This window comes from Tamandua tetradactyla, chromosome 4 (assembly GCF_023851605.1).
Source record: "Tamandua tetradactyla isolate mTamTet1 chromosome 4, mTamTet1.pri, whole genome shotgun sequence".
NCBI classification, from domain to species: Eukaryota; Metazoa; Chordata; class Mammalia; order Pilosa; family Myrmecophagidae; genus Tamandua; species Tamandua tetradactyla.
The window spans coordinates 9,404,918-9,425,257 of NC_135330.1; the positions used below are offsets into that span (position 1 = coordinate 9,404,918).

General features: G+C 56.9%; 1 protein-coding gene and 1 long non-coding RNA gene across 3 annotated transcripts; one reads left to right on the top strand and one right to left on the bottom strand.

The window, feature by feature from the left end:
• The first annotated feature begins 1,585 nt into the window (after nt 1–1,585).
• On the top strand, nt 1,586–12,560 carry RHBG (Rh family B glycoprotein). 2 transcript variants are annotated; one of them, XM_077156466.1, is made up of 10 exons: nt 1,586–1,802; nt 6,634–6,820; nt 7,246–7,396; nt 7,506–7,653; nt 9,414–9,580; nt 9,873–10,010; nt 10,194–10,327; nt 10,839–10,960; nt 11,854–11,927; nt 12,085–12,560. In XM_077156466.1, the coding sequence occupies exons 2-10, from the start codon at nt 6,654–6,656 to the stop codon at nt 12,151–12,153; spliced, it is 1,170 nt and encodes a 389-aa protein (XP_077012581.1). In that variant the 5' UTR covers nt 1,586–1,802; nt 6,634–6,653; the 3' UTR covers nt 12,154–12,560. The 2 variants fall into 2 exon arrangements, with proteins under 2 accessions (XP_077012581.1, XP_077012580.1); XM_077156465.1 differs by lacking the exon at nt 10,839–10,960 and having other exon boundaries at nt 1,695–1,802.
• A 3,738-nt stretch (nt 12,561–16,298) lies between these two features.
• LOC143678748 (uncharacterized) lies at nt 16,299–20,115 on the bottom strand. The gene is made up of 3 exons (XR_013173428.1): nt 20,027–20,115; nt 17,912–18,068; nt 16,299–16,395 (listed from the first exon to the last, which is right to left on the bottom strand). It is a non-coding gene; the product is annotated as an uncharacterized LOC143678748 (long non-coding RNA).
• Between the last annotated feature and the right edge of the window lie 225 nt (nt 20,116–20,340).

A 20,340-nucleotide genomic window follows, 5' to 3' on the forward strand; every position in this document is an offset into this window, starting at 1 on the left:
CTGGTTGCTCTCCACAGCCTGGCTCATAGCAAACGCTCAACAACGTTTCCTCCCGGGACCCCAGTGGATTCCATTTTTGCTTGTGTAACAAGGGGGATCGTGAGTCCCTAACTGGACAGACGTTCCTTTGCTCTAACTTCTCTCCAGCTGCAGAGGTGGTCAGCCCTTCTCATGGCCACACTGGGCCATGCAGGGAGCCCAGGTGTCCAAGCGCCCCTCCCAGCCTGCGCACTGCCATGGGGGAAGGAGAGTGGGGGTGGGGAGGCGGAGGAGGCTTGGAGTGGGTGAGGGACACAGCTGCTGAGCCCCAGACACCCCAGCCTGGTTAATCATCAATGCCTGAGAGCCCCGTCTGCTTATCATTCTTCTCCATCAAAAGATTGAGTAACTCCCCCGACTCACTCTGTGTTAACCCTGGGGGGCCAGGCTGGCTCCTTTAAAGGCCTGTATTTCTTTCTTTTTTAATCTACAAAACATATCCACATACAAACACAAACATTCTTACCATGTGATCATTCCATTCTTGTTATATAATCAATAACTCACACTATCATCGCAGAGTTGTATATTCATCATCATGATCATTTCTTAGAGCATCTGCATCAATTCAGAAAAAGCAATGAAAAGAAAACAGAAAAAAATTCATATATACCATACCCCTTACCCCTCCCTTTCATTGATCACTAGCATTTCAATCTACTAAATTTATTTTAACATTTGTTTCCCCTATTATTTACTTATTTTTATTCCATATGTTCTACTCATCTGTTGACAAGGTAGATAAAAGGAGCATCAGATACAAGGTTTTCACAATCACAAAGTCACATTGTGAAAGCTATATCATTATTCAATCATCTTCAAGAAACATGGCTACCAGAACACAGCTCTACATTTTCAGGCAGTTCCCTCCAGCCTCTCCATTACATCTTGGATAACAAGGTGATATCTATTTAATGCATAAGAATAACCTCCAGGATAATCTCTCCACTCTGTTTGGAATCTCTCAGCCATTGACACTGTATTTTGTCTCATTTCTCTCTTCTGCTTTTCCGCCGAGAAGGTTTTCTCAATCCCCTGATGCTGAGTCCCAGCTCATTCTAGGATTTCTGTCCCATGTTGCCACGAAAAAGGCCTGTATATCTTGGGAGACGCTCTTTAAACCGACACCATGTTCGAAGGGGCGGGTCCCCTCCCTTCCCCCTCCCACAAGCGGGTCCCATAGCTGCACCCCAGCTGGGCAGAACACAGGGAGCCTTTCCAGGGTCATTTCCAAGCACCTGTGCCAACCAGAACAGCGCCAGGGTCAGCCGGGCCAAAGGAGACGGACCTGGGGGAGGGGCCAACTCCCTCGCCGGCCCCCTCAGTCCTTGCCCCACCTGAAGCCTCGGGCCCAAGCCCCCGCCCGCGCCGCCCGCCCTGCCTTCACCTCCACCCGGGGACGCGGGGCTCCCGCCGGGGCAGCTGAGCCAAACGCCTCCGAGTGGGCGGGGCTCGCGCGGGCGGGGCTCGCGTGGGCGGGGCCTGGCGCCTGTGAAACCCGCCGGGCGCACCCCGGGAGTGTCTGCTCCCGCGCGGTGCGCCCCGAGCCCGAGCCCCAGCCGGCGATTGGCAGTCATGGCTGGGTCCCCCCCGCCGCTCCGCCGGCCGGCGCCTGCAGCTGCCCCTGCTGTGCCTCCTCCTCCAGGGCGCCACCGCCGTGCTCTTCGCGGTCTTCGTGCGCTACAACCACGACACGGACCCTGCCCTCTGGCACTGGGGCAACCGCAGTAACGCGGACAATGAATTTTACTTTCGCTACCCAAGTGAGTGCGGGTAAGGGCGCGCGGGGAGCAGAGACCCCAGACTCCCGCCGTTTGGGGAGGGAACGCATGGGTGCCCAGATCCACCCCTAGGAGGGCAACTCCAAGCCAGAGAAGGGGCGTGTTGGAGACTGCCTAAGGGCATTTCTCTCTCACTCTGAAGTTAAGGGGCCCCGCGTTTCTACAGACAGCACCTTCCATTAGTGTCTGCCATGGGCCAGTTCCCGTGCTGAGACCCGCACTTGCATTACCTCATTGACTCTATGAGGTGGACCCGGAGGGAAACTGATGCTCCGAGAGGTTAAGTGGCTTGTTCAGAGTCCCACAGTCAGAGCCGGGCAGCTGGGATTTGAACCCAGATCTAAAGTCTCAGCCTTAACCTGAAGCTGCACTACCTCCCCGCTGGCCTAATTGGGCTTTACTGGCTTAGGGCTCTTCCCCTCCAACCAGCACGTGGACCCTGCTTGGGCAGGGAAGGGAGGGAGGCGGCCGCTGGGCTCCAGAGGGTAATGGCAGACATTAGCTAGGAAGCCCTCACCAAAACTTCCAGAATCAGAGATAAAATTATGCAACTACCTGCCAGCCAACCCCATTCGCAGAGCCCTAGCCCCTAGCCGGGAGAGGGGAGCATGGGAGGGTCGCTGGCCCATTTCACAGAGGAGGAGCTGAGGCTCAGAGGGGTTCTGACTTACTCATGATCACCCAGCATGTGAGCAGCAGAGCCAGACCTGGAACTCAGGTGCCCTAAGGTCTTTGCACCCCAGCTCAGCTGCCTGCTGACAAGGCCCAGGAAGGGGAAGATTTTCCCTCTGTTCCTGGCTGGGGACAGGGTGGCACCTCAAGGCTGGGGATCCAGCTTTGTGATTCAGACCTTGGGTAGTTGGGACCAAGGACATCAGACACCCCCCTCTCCCCCAACTTCTGTTATCACAAATTCTTAGGCAGATCTTCTCTAAGGCTCAGGATTCGCTGTTTGGGCAATGGAAGGGAAGTATGTCCCATACTTTGAAAGATGCACATTCAGATAAGGCCCAGGGGATGAGAGTCTCCTATAAAAAGTCCCAGGCTGTTATTACCCTTATTTCTGTAGGCAGAACTGGCGGCAGGCTGTCCCCACCACCCCTCATCAGTCCCAACAGAATGATATTCACCATGCTAGGGAAATAGAAAGTGAGCTAGGGACTTGGACTCGGGCATGAGGCACCCCAGCTATCCTAGGCAGAGAAGGTTACGTCTCCCTTCCCCTGTATTTCATCCCCTGTCCCGGCTGGAAAAGGTGAGCTACAGAGACTGCAGATCAAAGGGCTAGGATGACAAACTCTTAGGGCCATGCATTTGTTTCTATAGATAGGGAGCTGGGAGGGAACAGTCCAGGGGCTGAGAGAAGTGAGCTCTCCCTCAAGGGTCTAATCTGACTGCTTGCCATGAACCCCTCCTTGCTTCTCCCTACGGCTCACTCAGAGCCTCCCAGCCCTGCTTGTCTCAAAGTCCTCCCTGAAGTCTAACCTCTCTTCCTTCTGCTGCAATGATGGAGTCTCCTGAGACACACAGCTTTCCATCCCTGGATGCCCATAAGAGGGAAAGCAGTGGGGCTCCTACCTCTTTCTCTGCCCTAGGTTTCCATCCCTGTGGACTTAGGACTCTGCTGCGGGGGAAGGTTGGAGAGGAGGGAGGTGTGAGGTCCCTGGAGCCTCGGGCTTTGATGAGCTGGGTCCTCACTGTCCCTATGTCCAGGGGAAGGGGTCATGGCCAGGGTCAGGTGTAGCCACCTCCCTTTGATTCGGGAGATGAAAGGGAGTTCTGCAGCTGTTGTTGAGCTGCAGGATTGGCTAATGCCAAGGGCATGGCCGCTCTGAGGATCTGTTATCTCGACAGGAAGGGCCCTTGCAGCCCATCTGGTGCACCCCTTTGGGCTGTGGAGACAGAATCAGAGAGGTCACTGACCCGCCCAAGGTCACACGGGGAGTTACAGAGGGAGCCAGGCTAGAGCCAGGTCTCTCAGCAACCTCTGTGGCCTTTCCTCCACATGGCAGGCCTCTTACTCCATGAGGCAAGTGACGGAAAATGAGAAAGAGAGAAAAAGAGCCAGGGCTAATGGGCCACAGAAGCAAACATGAAAAAGCACTCTAAGGAAAAAGATATAGGCAGGTCCTTTTTACACTTTTTTTTGGTGCATAGTCCAGAATCCAACCAGAGTCGACTGCATGGCAGGTGACCATTCTCCCACTGAACCTCCGTGCACCATAGGCTAGCCCTTTTTATACACCTCAGATTGCTTATGAGTCAGGAGAGGGGTTAGGACAGATGGAATCAGGATCTTCCTACAAGAGCTGGGGCCAGAGGATGTGACTAGGGATGTGACCAGAGCGGTTGGGGCCTCTCGCTTAGGGGAATACAGCCGCATGTGCCTTCAAAGGCAAGTGGGTGTGGCATGGGGGTGGGAGATGGGCTCCCCAGCTCCTAGCTCCCCCCTCCCTTCTCCCTGCACCTCATATTTTATATCTTCATTTTACAGACGAGGAAACTGAGGCTCAGAGAAGTTAAGCTACTTGTCCAAGGTCACATGGTTAGAAGTGAGGGAGCTGGGATTCAAATCCAGATCCAGGGAATGAATGCTAAGGCCCAGCTCTAACTGCTCCCCTGTCCCACAAGTCTCTTCCTCTCCAGAGGTCATCAGGTGGGGTGGGAGGAAAGGGGGAGGTGCCAGAGGGGTACAGTAGTGGCTCTAGAGGGCATGCATCTCTCCAACCACGGGTATGTGGTTTTGGTGGGGCAGGGGCTGGGGGGTATAGGTCCCCTCCTGCCCTTGTGGGGATCCCTTGAATAGAATGTTGAGAAGTCATCTGATCCATCCCCCTGCCTCTAACTGGAATAGCCCCTCCCACACCCCAGCCCAAATGGAGTTTCTCTATGTGGAAAGTTCCCCAGTGAAGGATATTTCTTGATGTTTAAACTCCAATTAGAATGCCATGGGATTGAGTTTTCACTCCAAATAACCCTGGGAGGCAGATGTAAACATCGTTGCCATTTAAGACACGCTCCAAGTAGTTTAAGGGTGCAATGGGCATGGGGCCCTGTGGCCCTGACCCTTTATTATCTGCTGTCCTTGGGCACAAGAAGACGTGTGGCATCCCCTTTACTGTGTGCACAAGGAGCAAAGAAGTCAGTCAATTAGCTTAAAAGAACTTGGGCTGCAGGGCTGAGTTCTAAGTGATGCCTCTTCCTTTCTGTTGGGCTTCACGATCTGGGAGGCAAGAGATGTGGGTGACTCGGGGAAAGCGCAGGGCTGGAGAAGCGGCACAGTGTCGGGACACTCAGTGAGGCCAGTGACCCTTGCTCTCCCAGGCTGCTGGGGCTGACAGCTGAGTTGCAGACTTCCAAGTCCAGCACGCCCCCAACCCTCTGCCAGGGACTTGTGAGCTCATTCCTTTTCAGTCCAAATATGGCCCAGAAAAGCAGAAAAGTTTGCTTCTGTTGAGGTTATTGATTGCAATCTGAAGTTCAATAATGATATTTGGCTCATTGGTGCCCCTTCAGATAAAGAAATAAAAAAGGTAGCCATAATTATGTTTTTCTTTTTATCATCTGTCTCTTTCTACAAGAGATTAGAAGTCATTTACAACAAAAATGAGTATTAGGAAAAGAAAATCAGAGAAGCAGAGTACAAACATGAACTCTGTAACAGTCTACAGTTGCTACAGTTGCGGTTCCAATGTAGCTCTGAGCTTCCAGGCAGCCAAGAAAAAAGGGAAACAAGTTATGTTGTCCCCATCTCGTGGTACTCTTTCTAGTGTGCTTTGATTAAAGCCAAATCTATAGAGTAGGACTTTGCTATATACATAGACCCAAGACAAAGCAAACACGACCAGATGGCTTGGCTGAACACCAGATTAGAATTTGCTTCAAACCTTTTTGCAAGTAGATGGAGGGATGGGGGAGGGGAAGGTCCAGAACATACTAATAACAAAACAAATTATTTGTATTCTCTCATTCTCAATATTAATGTATATTATTATTATTATTAGTTTAGTTTTATTCTTTTCTGCAGAGTGAACAGAATAGAATAGGAAGAATAGAGAACAAACCAAAAAGGCCCCAAATCTCCCTGCCAGAAACCCACTGACATTTGAAAACATTCAAGTAACTCATTCATAAAGTTAAAATATTCAAACCCTATAAAGAAACAAACTGAAAAGTAAAATCCCCCCTCCAAGGGTTTTGCACAACTCCAGGGACCATCATTTGCACTGGAGTTGCGCAGTACAGCAGCCCTGCCCCCTTCTTTCAATCCTTCCCCCCCCCCCAGGTAATCTCTGTTAAAAGTTTAAAGCTACTTCCTAAATTATCAAAAAAAAACAAAAAGCAAATCTCCTAATGGAAAGTCGTAGACACTGAAGTATGAGGGATGGAGGTTAGACATCAAGAAGGACTTCCTGCAGAAAGGCAAAGTTTAAAGGAAGCCAGAAGGGGAAGAGAATTTTGAGCATGGAGGAGCTGGGTCTGCAGCAGGAAGGAAGAGAGGTGGGACTTTAGCCAGTCTGTTGTAAGAGACCCAGGGATGCAGGCAGAGAACAGAGCAGAAGGCTCGACCCCCTTGCCCTGCCCTTGGGCCAGTGGGGATGGTTTGGGTCCCACCGCCCAGAGCTGGCTGGCTCTACTCTGGTGGCCCAGGGTGGGGAGGCCCTGCCATGCCTGGGGAGTTTTATAGGCTCGGCTCCAGCCTCGAGGCGGCCCTGGCTGGTGAGAGCTGGGGGCGTGAGCGGGCGGCTGGTCGGTTTATGGGCTGTGGCTAGAGCAGCTGCCAGGTGCCCGCTGGTGCCCTTGCGCACTGCAGGCTTCCAGGACGTGCACGCCATGGTCTTCGTGGGCTTCGGCTTCCTTATGGCCTTCCTGCAGCGCTACGGCTTCAGCAGCGTGGGCTTCAGCATCCTCCTGGCCAGCTTCTCCCTGCAGTGGTCCACGCTGGTCCAGGGCTTCCTGCACTCCTTCCATGCTGGCCACATCCACGTTGGCGTGGAGAGGTGAGCAAGCAGCGGCTCTTGTTTTTCGAGTCTGCTCCCTGACCCATATTTTTGACCCATCACTTGATCCCTCTTAAGTTCCCTGTCTGTCCCCATTGCCTGACGTCTTCTCGCATCCTTGACCCGCACACTGCTCCCACCTCCCCATCTCTCCAGGGCCCCATGGCCCAAGGACTGTTAGAAGGATGGATAGCTTAGTGGGGAAGGGCAGAGTGTAAAGGAGCTCTTGGCTCAAGTTCTGGTTTTACCACCTTTCGTGGGCTTTCTTAGCTAAGTCTCAGAACCTCCCTGAGCCTCGGACCCGTCATCTACAAGAGGGGCTTGGGTAGGGGTATGCTTGTTGGGCGCCCATCACCACCTGCGTGCTGGCCTGTCTGAGGCCTGGCGGAAGCCACTCTCACCCCACCCCACCCCCGCCCCCCCAGCATGATCAACGCCGACTTCTGCGCCGGGGCCGTGCTCATCTCCTTCGGCGCCGTCCTGGGCAAGACGGGGCCCGCACAGCTGCTGCTTGTGGCCCTGCTGGAGGTGGTGCTGTTTGGCCTCAACGAATTTGTGCTCCTCGGGCTCCTGGGGGTGAGAGCCGGGCCAGGGGTGGGGAGGGGGGCAACCCAGGCCAGGCTCTGGCTCTGAGCTGGGAGGCTGTTGGTGGGGGCTGCCCCCCAACTTGGCTCCACCTCCCCAGGTGAGGGATGCAGGAGGCTCCATGACCATCCACACCTTTGGGGCCTACTTCGGGCTGGTCTTTTCGCGGGTCCTCTACAGGCCCCAGCTGGAGAAGAGCAGGCACCGCCGGGGCTCCGTCTACCATTCCGACCTCTTCGCCATGATTGGTGAGGCCTGCCGGGTTGGGGTAGGGCGAGGGGGTCAGGGAGGACCAGCTCCAGGCCTCAGGGTGCCCCCCGAGGCCCTTGGGGTACAATCCATGCCTCCTGGCTGGCAACTCTCTACCCATCTGGACTGTGGGAGGAGGGCCCCAGGATCTGTGTTCATCATTCTCAGTGGCTTAGTGAGAGGTTGTAAGAACTTGTCTCTGGGTTCCGCACCTCCACTGACCACATCAGTCCTTGCTTAAGCCCTCCAGGGCCACCACCCTGAGGGGGTTAGAAACTCCCTGGAGGGAGTTAGAGAGCGAGTTCCGCAGCCCAGCACACCCACCCCACAGGGTCCTGTGACCCCTTGCCTGCCCCTCCTCTCCCCTCTCTCGGCCTGGGACTCGAGTCCACCCAGACTTAGCTTCTCCCCGTCTCTTGCCTCTGGGCCTTTGCACATGCAATCCTTGCAGACAGACAACCTCTGCCCCTTGTGCTACCTCCTACCCCTAAGGGCACTTCCCCATCTGGTTCACACAGAAGCCCCTGCAGGCTCAGTGAGGGGTGGGGCTCTCTCCGGGCACCCCTGGAAGTAGCCTTGGGAGCTTGTTCCTTCTAAGCATGTCCTTCCACCTTGACCTCTGCTCCTCTCTCTACCCTCACCAACTGTAGTCAGGAAAGGAAATCGATATTTTATTTTTCATAGATCAATAGCATTTTATTGTAATCTACTTATGGATACTACTGTTATCTATTATTTCACAGTTATTTTATTACTTTTTGTTTGACTAGTGACTAAACTGCCTGTTCTTATATTCAAAAGAGAGGCAGGTCCCGCCTCGGTCGCCCGTTGGGAAGCAGACGCACGGGGCACCCTAGCTCAGCGGAGGCCCCCTTGCCCTTTGAGACCCAGATAAGGTTGGCTCGAAGTCCAAAAGCTTCCCAGGACTTCTGTGCTTTCCCAAAGGCTTTGATCCCACATCACCTCTGCCTCTCGGCTCCTGTTTCATGTTCGTGTGTGTGATCCAGACAGTAAATCTGGCCCTTCTCTGATTCCCCTCAAAACTCTGCCCTCAGAGGACACATGCCTGAGTGTGGTCAGTGCCACGGAAGACCGTGAGGTTGCAGGGAGACGTCACGTCACCACCCAGCCAGATGCTCTGCCCCACGGGGCCGGCCCCCGAGCCTCCACCCCGCCCGGCTCTCAGCTTTCCCCTCTCCTGGAGCCCTGGGCTCCGTCCAGCACCCCCCCACCCTCCTGGGACCCTCACACGGGTGGGCAGGTTGCATGGGGCTCCCAGCTCTTACCCCCAAATGCACAGGTCCAGCCTCTCCAGGGCTCAGCCCAGAGGCCTCTCATGCACATTGCAGGGACCCCTCCCCAGGAAGCAGGTGAGCTTAGAAAGCACGTGTTTTCCCGATACATATGTCACGTACTCAGCATAGGGCCCAGTATGCAATGGTGACTTTTGCCTTTTTACTTCCGTTTTCTGATACCTAAAAAAAATCTCAGCCTTCTGTGGTCTCCAATCAGCTGTATGTGCTGTGCCCTTCCATGGCCCCATTTGCTGAGCACTCAGACCCTGCTAGGCCACGGGCTACCACTTGATCCACGTTGTCTCATTTAACCTGCCCTCTCTGAAGTACCTGTTGTCACCCCCACTTTATGGACAGGAAACAGAGGCTGTTGAGGGCATGTGACTTGCCTGCAGCTCCGCAGCCTGTACTTTGTGGGGGAGCCGCTTACTTTCCCTCGCTTTGCCCCCCTGCCCCCCATCCAGGCTCCATCTTCCTGTGGATCTACTGGCCAAGCTTTAACTCAGCGCCCACGGCACTGGGGGACGCACAGCACCGGACAGCCCTCAACACCTACTACTCCCTGACCGCCAGCACCCTCAGCACCTTTGCCCTCTCTGCCCTTGTTGGGGTGGATGGGCAGCTGGACATGGTACCGGAGGAAGCCTTGAGACGGGCAGAGGGCGGGACTGGAAGGGGGAGGAGCGGTCTGAGACCCTGTAGGGAAGATTCTTTAGGGGAGACAGGTAAGGGCAGGACCCAGGCTCCGTGTGCACTGGGGGTGGTGAGCGTGGGAGAGGATGACCCGATAGCAGGAGAGAGGTTAGATGGCAGATGGGACTTCCAGAAGCAGCGGGTGCCTCTGGGGTGGACAGGCTTGGGCTGGGCGTGGGTATGGCGATCTGAAAGGGTCTCTAATCCCTTGCTCTTCCCTGCTCCCTTAGGTTCACATCCAGAATGCAGTGCTGGCTGGCGGGGTAGTGGTGGGGACATCCAGCGAAATGATGCTGACGCCTTTTGGGGCTCTGGCAGCTGGCTTCCTGGCGGGCATGGTCTCCACACTGGGGTACAAGTTCTTCACGGTACACATGCCTCTCGTGCCCTGGGCGGACAGGGGGTCTGCAGCACCCTGCCTCCCACCTCTTCAGTAGGGTGGGGGTGGGGGCACATAAGGCTCTTTTTTTTTTTAAAGCAGTTTTTTTGGGATATAGTCACACGCCATACAATCCATCCAAAAGACTCATCCTTGATGTCCTGTCCTCCAGCCCCTCCTTGAATCAAAATTCAAAATCCAAGACACGTGTGGTGTCCACAATCTCCACGGGATGCCAGGGGTCCTGGGAGCCCTGCTGGGGGTCCTGGTGGCTGGGCTGGCTACCCATGAGGCCTATGGAGATGGGTGAGTGTCCCTAACCCCCAAAATGACCTCCCTCTCTCTCCTCCATTTATGGGGGGTGGGGGAAGCAGTGCCTATTTTCATCCACCATCCATCCATCCATCCCTCCATCCATCCATGTTCTGGGAGCTGTGGAATCTGGGGTGACCAAGACTAACCCAGGGCCTGCTCTTCTGGTTCTCAGCCAAATGGGGCAGAAGGTCATTGAACAAATGATTTCAGTAGTGCTGAGTGACTTTAAAGGGTCAGTAAGAAACTCTGACCCTTAGGAACTTATTTTTGGATGTCAGGGCTCGGAGGGCGGAGGCTGGGAAAGCACCCCTCAGGCAGCATGGAGGGTGTGGGTGGCTGCGGGCACCCGGGACCGGGAGGGTGCGCCTGCGGCCCTGCTGACCACGTTGAGCTCCCTGGTGCCTGGACCGGTGCACCGCCAGCCGGGCCCACGCCCCGCTCCCCGCCCCACCCCCTCGCTGCCCCGCGCGGCCGGGTCTCCTCACAGCCTGGTGTCCCGCAGCCTGGGGAGCGTGTTCCCGCTCGTGGCCGAGGGCCGGCGCAGCGCCACGTCTCAGGCTTGGCACCAGCTCGCCGGGCTCTTTGTCACCCTGACGTTCGCCTCCTTGGGCGGGGGGCTGGGAGGTGAGTGGCCTCGCCTGGGGGTGCGGGATGGGCAGGGGGAGGGCCTTTGGGTCCCCTCCGGTGACATTCATTTATCCGCTCATAGATATTTGTTAAGCGCCTACGTAGCGCCAGGTGAGGGGTGGGATTCGGAAACGACGTCCTCTGCGTGGAGCGGGGCGGGCGAGTGCGGGTGTCCGAGGGGGCGGGGCCGCGGGTGCCCGAGGGGGCGGGGCCTCCGGGTGCCCGAGGGGCGGGGCCGCCGAGGCTGAGCACGGCAGTCTCCTCCGGCGCTGCGGCTCCCCGTGCTGCCCACTAGAGGGCAGGCCGGCCTCAAGCTGCGATCAGATGAGGCATGCGGAGCCCCGTGGGGCAGGGACTCACCTGGAGCACAAATGCTCTCCACTGGTCCCAGGTCACGGAGTCTTTCCTGATGTCTGGCCTTAGTTGTTGGGGCTTCAAAACAAAACTCTGGTTCGGTACTCACACCCTCCCGTTCCCACCTGGAGATTTTCATTCTCTAACAGGGTGCAGTTCATTCATTCTTTTGCTCGCTTATTTATGCAATATACATTTGCTGCGCACTTCCTGTGTAGGAGGCTACAGAAAGCTGAGCAGCTGTGGTTTGTGACAGAATCACGATTTAGTCCATTACCGACTGTATACACTGGAGCAAGTTACTTCACTTTTCTGAGCCTTGAGTTCCTTGTCCATAATATGCCTTACAGGGTCACTGTAGTTACTGAGGAAGGCACTGCAGGTCAGACGCTTTGCACAGGGCCTGGCACATAGTAGGTGCTCAACAAACAGAAATATGGTTTGCTTGCTCATGTCCCCAGCCCTTCTGTGCCCCGTGGTGCCGGGTGGCCCCACCCCCGTGGGCTGTGGGAAGGCTCACATATTGTCCCCTGCAGGGCTCCTACTGAGGCTGCCCTTCCTGGACACCCCCCCAGACTCCCAGTGCTACGAGGACCAGGTTTACTGGGAGGTGAGACATACCTGCTGCCCCTGGTGCCCATAGGGTCCCTTCAACCCCCAACAGCCCCCTCCACTGCCTCACCTTCTGTGATGCAGCCTGTCTCCTTCCTTCTGTGAAGCTGTGGTCTCCAGCTCCCCCTTCACTCGGTCCCCACCCCACCTGCCAGGTGCCTGGGGAGCGTGAAGATGAAGGCCAGGGACGTCTAAGGACAGAAGAACCAGACACTCAGGCCTAAACTGCCGCCACTCTCGGAGAGGTTGCTCTCGCTTAAGAAGACGCTAGTGGCCTCCCACTGGGAAGTCCTTCTCTCCTAGCTTGTGTCCCTCCTGCTGCAAGAAAGGAGCCAGAGGTCCTGAGCCAGGAGCCTCCTTGCCACAGGCAGTGGGAGCCACAGGAGAAGGCTGGGGAGATGGGAGGGGGGCAGGGCTGTAACTGGGTGGTGGTGCCAGAGCTTCCCCAGCTGTCCTCCCTCCTGCCAGCCAGCGATATGGATGGAGGGGGCCATAAGTGAACACATCTCTCCTTGAGAAATATATGAAGCCTTCAGAGAGGCTGGTCCACTGGTCCAGGGTCACACAGTTACTGTGGAGTCTGAGCCAGGGCCTGGCTCTCTCAGGGTGATAAACACCTCCATCACTAGGATCTCTGTCTCCTTTCTGGCATGTGCTCAGAATATGGGAACGTCCTTGTACCTTCTGACTCGCAGTGTTACAACCTCAGAAGGAGGGGTGGGGCTTAGTAGTGACTCCGCCCTACCTTTCTGGGTACTTGGAGTTCTGCTGGGTGCCAGGCCTCTGGAGGGCATCCTCTCCCAGAAAGCCCGCGTCCGTTATAGGTGAGCTCAGGCTGCTGGAGAGCTCTTTCTGTCAGCCTCTGACAGTGTAGGAAGAGGGCTCCCCCAGGGCCTGACAGAGGCATAAAAGGATGTTTGCCATCAGCCCTTTGAAGCTAGGACCAGTCATCACCAGAGGGTTGTAGCCGCCAAGGATGGAGAAGGGTGACCAAGGGCAGCCACGGGCCTGAGGTCACTCTGACCACCAGAGGGTGCTCCATGCCCAGCAGAAGAAGATGCAGCCTTCATGCCCCTCCCTCCCCTCCTAACCTGGAATGGAAGTCCTTCCTACAACCTAACCCCCTTCCAGTGTGCTTCAGCCCTGGATGTCATACATTCATGCCACAAGCCTTTTTTTAGTCCCCCTACCTCCCCACCCCCCACGCTATATGCCAGGCTGGTGCTAAGGGTTTCAGACTTCATTCCACCGTGAATCCGCCCCTTCAGCAGACCACAGCCCCTCCCAACCCTGAAGGGCTGAGACCCCCCTCTGCCCTTGGCTGCCCTTCTCCCAGGTTTTGGGCAGAGCTTGAACATGAATTCAGACATACCTTCACCCAAACCTAGGAACTCAGGGAGGTACTGGCAGTATTTCTGGGGCCCTACAAGACAGAGGCCTGAGCTTGGCTGGGAAAAGGACTCTTCCCTGGCTAAGACACAAGCATGGAGATGAGAAGGAGAGGAACAAGGAAGGTGGTTGAGCTACAAACCCTCCATGGAAATCCATCCCTGTACATGTGCTGTGACTGTGCCCTCAACCCCTCAGCTCCCCTCCTTCCTCCACAGCCTCCCCTGCCCATTGCTGGCTGGGATAGATATGTTAGGGGGAGATGCCTGTGCCCAGGCAGAAGGACAACTGCCGAGATTGCCAAAAGGTTCCCTGTTGGTCAGTTCCCGCTAGGAGGGAGGGATGGAGTTTGGGAGAGCTGAAGCCCTGTCCCCGCCTCGCCCCACGAGGTCTCAGCATCCAGCCCTGCACAGGCCCAGGTGTACAGCAGCTGACCTCCCCTTGCCCCATGGCTCCCTAGGCTAAGTCCTCAAACAGAGATCCCCAAGAAGACTGAGAGAAGAGGGATTGGGACTTGGGGTGAAATCCTCACCGGCCCAGCCCATTCCTGGGGTGGGAAAAGCTATGAATATTGATTTATTCATTCCACCTATATTTTGCGACCTGACTCTTTCCCTTAACTGCTGGTTCCTTCTTGGCGACAGTCTCATCTTCTCTTCTCTTCCAGGCCTAAAAAAATGGGCAGCGCCAGCCCAGAGTTTTGCCCAGGGCTGAACGCTCCTAAACCAGGTCCTTGGTATTTCACTCTGCATTTCTCCCTCTTCCACCCGCATTTTGCCTCTAGTGCCTGGTGCACCGTGGGCCGTCCATAGATTGTTTCACGTAATTGGATGGAGTCATTATTTGGGGTCTAGGCATGGGGGTGAGGGGCCCATCCCTCTGTTCAGGCAGCTCGGAGGGCAGGAGAGTCAGGTATGCTTGGAGTTGCTCAGCAGGGCCAATCCCAGGCCCTTCCCCCATCTCCCCTGTTGCTCCTGTCCCCGCACCATTGGCCTCACACATGGTGGCCCATCCATTCAGCCTGGGTCAACAGGGTGACAATGAGCAGGTCAAGGAGATGGCGGGGACAGGGGCCAAGGAGGCTCCTTCTTCACCCCTTCGGGACACTGAGGCCTCCGCCCCTTGGGGACAGCCCCTCTGATCATTGTCATTATTACTCTCAATACAGGACAATCGGACACTTGCCCGCTCATGAACTCTGTCTGTCCAGTCCCGCTGCCTGAGCTCTGGGGACAATGATGGACAGGGACACTACCCCTCTTTGCCTCCCAGGGCCTCACTGATGGAGAATACAGGCCAGGCTGGGGTCAGGGTTGAGGCCAACAGAGCCAGAGGCAAAGAAGGAGAGGTCTCTGCAAGCAGCCACCATTCTGGCTTGGCACAATTGTGTGTGGCCAACGACACGGTTTCCTGCCCAAGGGCATCAGCATGGGAGACCCAAGGGCCCCCAGGGACCTCAGGTCACTCGTGGGTCTGTGTGGCCAGAACTACCCACTCCCAGCCCTCCCTGGGGGCCAGGAGCTGGAGCCACTCCTCTGACCTCTGGAGGACCTGGCACTGGGCACCCGGGGAAGCCTGGGAAAGGCCTGAGATCCCACCCCAATTGGGATTCACATCACGGCGCGCGACGGCCCCAGCTCGGGAAGGAATTAGACACGGCGTGGGTGTCCAAAGTGGGGGGCGGTGGCCGTCCCGGGGCAGACAAACTCGGCGGCCGCGTCCCCCCACCTCACCCCGATATTCCTCTCCCTCTGTCGGGGTCGGCCCCACCCGCCTCGTCCCGGCCCTGCGCTCCGGTCTCTTTTGTCTGCCCGGGCCCGCCCGCTGGCCGCCGCGCCGCCCCGCGCACCCCGGCCCGTGCGCCCGTCGCCGCCGCCGCCACCGCCCGGGAACAAAGCGGGCCAATGTCTCCGGGCGGGCGAGCCGGCTATGCAAATGCCCAACGGCCTGTGAGAACCCCGGCCGCCGTCGCCCCGGCTTCCACGGCCTGAAAGGGGCTGGCGGCCGGGCCTGGGGGTGGGGCGGGGGCGGCCACTGCATAGGGATGAGCAGGCGTCGCGGAGCGCCGGGGACAGAGCGCTATTGTCCCTGCCGCCGCCGTCTGAGGGCGAGCCGAGTCCGCCGGGCCTGGGAGGACGGTGGAGGGTGAGCGGAACCGGGCCTTGGTACGAGGACAGCCACTCACCTGTCCCCTCCAAATGTCCTCCCCTCCCCTAAAAAAGCCTTGACTTCTAGGGTCCGGCCGGGCTGAGCTGACGACGTGGCCCCGGCACTTAAGACGGCTGCGCAAGGCCGCCCTTTGCTCGGAGCCTAAGCCGCGCAGAGTTCAACTTGGCCGGCGTTGGGTCCTTCCCACCTTCCCTTCCTGCTAATCACGCTGTCCTCCCCAAACGCCATCTGTTTTTGCACATCATGTTGCCCCGCTGGGCTCTCACAGGTGCTGGTTCCCTTCTGGAGCTCTGGGGAAAATATCTGTGGTGTCCCCGATGCAGGTTACAGGGCAAAGGTGCCCCAAGGGGTCCTTTCAAACCTAAGAGCCTCCAGGGCCAGCATGGGACTTCCTTTCTTCCTCCTTCTGCCTTCCAGGAGGAGTTGAGGAGCCCCACCTTTTACTGGGAGAAAATGCAGCCCTGGCAGGTCTAAAATAAAGTTCATAAATTTCTCCAGTGATGTGAAAGTAGGGGGTTGCCATGAAAACAGGGGGTCCCCCCACACACACATACACACACTGCTGAAATGAACATCCCCCTGCATCTCAACCCTCGAGCCCGTGTCCATCCGATGCGTGGACGAACACTAGAGGAAAATACCTGGACAGTGGGCAAAAGGAGTACCATGGTAGGAGCGGAGCCCATTCCTCCCCCTGGGCATTTGGCCCCCTCGACGTACAGGCTGAGTCCCAATAAATGGGCTCGGGGCTGTGTGAGGGGAAGGATCTGAATTCATCTTTTCTAAACTCTCACCAAGACTTTGGACCAAGGGCTGATGCCATTTCAGGCGAGAAGCCATCTGAGAGATGGTGTTTGGGCCTTCGAAGCAGTGGTGCATCTGGAGTGTTGTAATGGTTTTGGGGATACCTGGGAAAAGCATCCCCAAATGAGAACTGTCCCAGGAAGTCCAGTTCTGCGGTGACAGTACGGGAGAGAGGGCTGCATGAGGGGGCGAGGGAGAGGGTGCTGCTGGGGCAGGTGGGGTCCTGCCGCTGGCCTCAGAGACCTGTTCACTTCAGGTTTGGCCCAGCCTCCCACCTGAGATGGAGCCTTCTCCCCTGGGGTCCTGGCCTCTGGGAACATCCAGGTGCAATATATAGATCTTTCTTTTGGGGCAGGAGCAGTGGAGCCTGGCCTCCTGGGTTAGCATTAGTTAAGAGGAGAGTTGGGGGTGGGGTGGGGGACCAGGCCGGGAGCTGAAGCATTTCATGGGGAAGCAGCCAAGAGCTCTGTTCCACCCCCACCTTTGGAAGTGGGCCTTCCTGCTGTTTCCCACCCAGCCACTCTCCCATCCACATTGCAGATTGTGATGCTTAGGAATGGAGGGGATCCCAGAGGTCTCTAGTCCAACTCATCGTCCCCCTAAAGCATCCTAACCTGGGGCTGCCCAATCTCCCCAGAAACTCCTCCAGAGATCTCCAAAACCATCTCTGAAAGATGCCAAAGCCCCATCTTCACTTCCCTCCACTAGTAGCTGGAGGCTGGGCCTGCCTGAGCCCTGGAGCACACCCAGCCCTCCCACAACCCTCCCCCTCTCCAGCGGCCTTTTTCAGAAGAGTGCCAGTGCTTTATGGAGCCCCTAGGAGAGGGTGGTCCAGAGCTCCCTGTCCTGAAGGCAACCCTCTCCTTTTGGCCTGGGTGTCCAGCGCCCCTGGGGGCTGCTCTAGGGCTGGTGTCTGAGTCCCCCCAGGAGGACCCCAGCGGGCCCCGCATTGGCTGTGAGGCTGAAAGACGAGGTGGCTTTGTTGTGCCTTGGGCATCATCTTGATTCTTAGACTTGCCTTTCCCACCCTGCTCTCGGCAGGGGAGCTCTCAGCTGGAGATGCTGCCCCCACCCCCCACCCCAGTGTCCCTCCTTCCCAGCACAGCGCCATCCATCTTCATCTCCCCAGACCAAGGAATGTGGCTCCAGGACACTGTGGGGCTTGTTCCCAATCCCCTTCTAGCTCATTTCACTCGGGCTTTCGCAGACCCGCCTCTGCCCCGCAGCCCAGTGTCTGGGACGTGGCTCTGCAGGCACAGACGGAGCCCACCCCCTGCCCCGCCCCCGCAGTTCCTCACGCTTCATTTTGTCCCTACACCGTTCTGAGGAAGCTGGGGGTCCAGGAACCCTGGTGTGGGAGCTGGTGGGGGGCGGGGTCCCCCTTCCCCTGTCCCTGCAGCCACCCGGGTGGGACCTGGCTGCCAGTGGGACCCAGCGCGACCCACGCCTGCTTTATTGGCTGGGCCACTAGCCATCCCTCCCCTCCCCCGCCCTTCCGTCCACGCCCCACAAGCCTCGATTATTGGTGGAATTAGCACCAGGCTTCTTGTTGGCGGTTGCTAATTACAACCATTAATAAAGGCGATTATTAATTCTGCAGCAGCCTCCAGCATCTATCACCTGCACTGCTGGCAAGGTACGGGGTCCAGAATGGTTTCCACTGGCCTGCATGCTGGGAAGGGCTGCTCCGTCTCACCGCCTGCTCCCACGGGGCTCGGGCCCTGGGCCGCTCAGGCTGACCCGTGCAGAGGCTCTCAGAGGGCTTAGCTGAGACTTCCTGGGAAATGGAGGGGCAAACTTTGCTCCAGGGAGCCCCAAAACTGGAAGCAGGAAAGCCAGTATGTATGCGTGTGAGTCATGCCTCCTTCTCTCCTGGAAGTGTTGGGGATGGGTCAGGGTGGGTGTCCGAGGCCTCTAGGGAGAGCGTGGGGGTACCCCTAACGCGCCCCTCTGCTCTCCAACAACCCACAGCTCTCAGTGTCCCCCCATGTCCCCATTTGCTCGCAGCCTTCTGCCAGGTGGCCTCATATTTAAATTTCTCCTTTGGTTTTTTTTTACCCTCATGGCTTGGGAAACCATTTCAATGAAATACTCCCTGTAAAAGGGGATGATGCATCTGAGTGGAGAATTAACTCACAGTTCCTGAGTCCCCACCATGTGCCAAGCCTTAGGGATGCACTCGTAAATGCAGTCATTTCTTCCCGGGACCAGTGTTGCTTCTGCACACAGTAGGTGCGCAGTTTGGCTTCACTGATGCAGCCTTCCTTGCCTCTCTCCTCCTGTGATCCTTTCTCCCATTCCCTGCCCCGCCTTGCTCTCTCCTCCCTGGCCCCCAGCTTTTGTGTCTCGGGCTACCGGAAAAGGATGGGTGGCAAGGGGCCCTTTGGCTCCCTTTGCCTCGGTTGGATCCAGACAGGGGCAGGAGAGCTTGCTGGAGCAGAGCCCTCAGCTAAAAGTCAGAGGAGGTGGGAGGTGGCCCAGCAGGCAGGGCTGGAGCCCTTGAGAGGGCAGGGGGCTTGCAGAGAAGCAGCAGAGTCTATGAGCAGGCCTGGCTGGGCCTCCCCTCTGGCTTAGCCTGGCCCTGCAGCCCTTCCACCTCCACTCAGGCCCCAGGAAGTGGTGTGAAGTGGCCCAGGAGAGCTGAGGAAGGGAACTTCCCCCCGACACCTGCTTTCTCCCCATTCTTCTGCGCCCCAACTTCAATGTCTTGACTTTTTCCTGCAGCTTTTGAAGGAAGTGCCCACCAAGACTTTCGTCTCTCCCAACCCAGGGGAAAAGAAAACCCCGACGACAAAACCTCTTCAACAACGTTAAAGCGGGAGAGATTGGTTGGAAGGCCTTTAATCCCTTAATCCCTCTCAGATGGGCCTTGAGACGCTAATGATTTTCCTAATTATTCCCTCCCATTTTCCCATCACTCTGTAAGGACTTTGGAGAGGAGTGAAATTCCGAGGGAGCGGTGTGGGCTGAATGGCCAGGGTGCAGAATCCAGGCGGCCGGGGAGGTGGGGGGAGGGCCAGCAGCACCCCCGCTGGGGGCTCGGGCTTTCCTGCCACTGTCACCCGTGTGCACGCACGGCGGGCTGGGACAATGCGGTGCTCGGGGGCTGCCTGAGAGGGCCAGATGTGGGGTTGAGGTCCCCTCGATGTGAATGGCCCATTATCCTGCCTTGAGGATGAGAGGTGAGGGTCTCTTTGTGTCCCCCGGGAAAGGCCCCTCTGGGTGATAATCACCCTGGGAGGGAGGGGGAAGTGGTGAGGAGGGTCTTTAAAGGGGACCTGGCCTGCCCAGAGAACAGCCGGCCATTCAGGGCTTCGGCCCTTCTCTTGTTTCAGGCCGCCTGGGATCAGTGGCCCATTAGGGTGGCTGGAGGGATGGAGCGGGGCCAGAAAGCATGGCCAAGTCCTGGACTCAGGCCCCGCCCCTTCAGTGTAGCCTGCAGACCTGGTCCCGGAATCCACCCCCCAGACCTCCTTCCCAACCTCTGCCTGGTCTTCGGGACCCTGTAGCCTTGTCTCACCTCCCCCTGGACACCGAGTTGCCTCTGGGGCCACTCACGCGGGTTCCTGTTCTCATTCTACGGCAGCGGCCTGTGGGATAAGGGCATTAGCCCCATTTCACAGATGACAAAACTGAGGTTCAGAGTGGTTAAGAGTCTTGCCTAAGGTTACAGTCAGGGGCTCAACTGGTTCTTCCAAAGACCAGGCACAGCTTGCCATGGGCTTTCGCACTTACTGTTTGTCTGCCTGGAATGTCCACCTCCAAATGACCGCGGGGCTGCCTTCTTGGCCTCCTTTGATCTTTACCCGGATCACATGCTCCCTGGAACAATAGGTTGTCTGGGATTTGCTTCCAGATAACATGGTGGGGGCGAGGGGGAGCAGGTGGGAGTGTAGATGAAGCAAGATTGGCACTTGTTGAAGCTACATGACAGATTAGTGGGGGTTCATTATACTATTCCGTTAAATTTCGTATCTATTTTAAAATTTCCCCAAGAAAATATTGACCTGATCGTTTCAAAAGCAGGCAGCTCCTAGCTACTTTACTTT

Bases quoted from the DNA above. Each gene is read 5' to 3' on its own strand.
- RHBG (XM_077156466.1), top strand. From the start codon at position 6,654: ATGGTCTTCGTGGGCTTCGGCTTCCTTATGGCCTTCCTGCAGCGCTAC. The intron at 10,328-10,838 runs GTGAGTGTCCCT...GGTGTCCCGCAG, and splicing joins CATGAGGCCTATGGAGATGG to CCTGGGGAGCGTGTTCCCGC. The intron at 10,961-11,853 runs GTGAGTGGCCTC...TGTCCCCTGCAG, and splicing joins CTTGGGCGGGGGGCTGGGAG to GGCTCCTACTGAGGCTGCCC.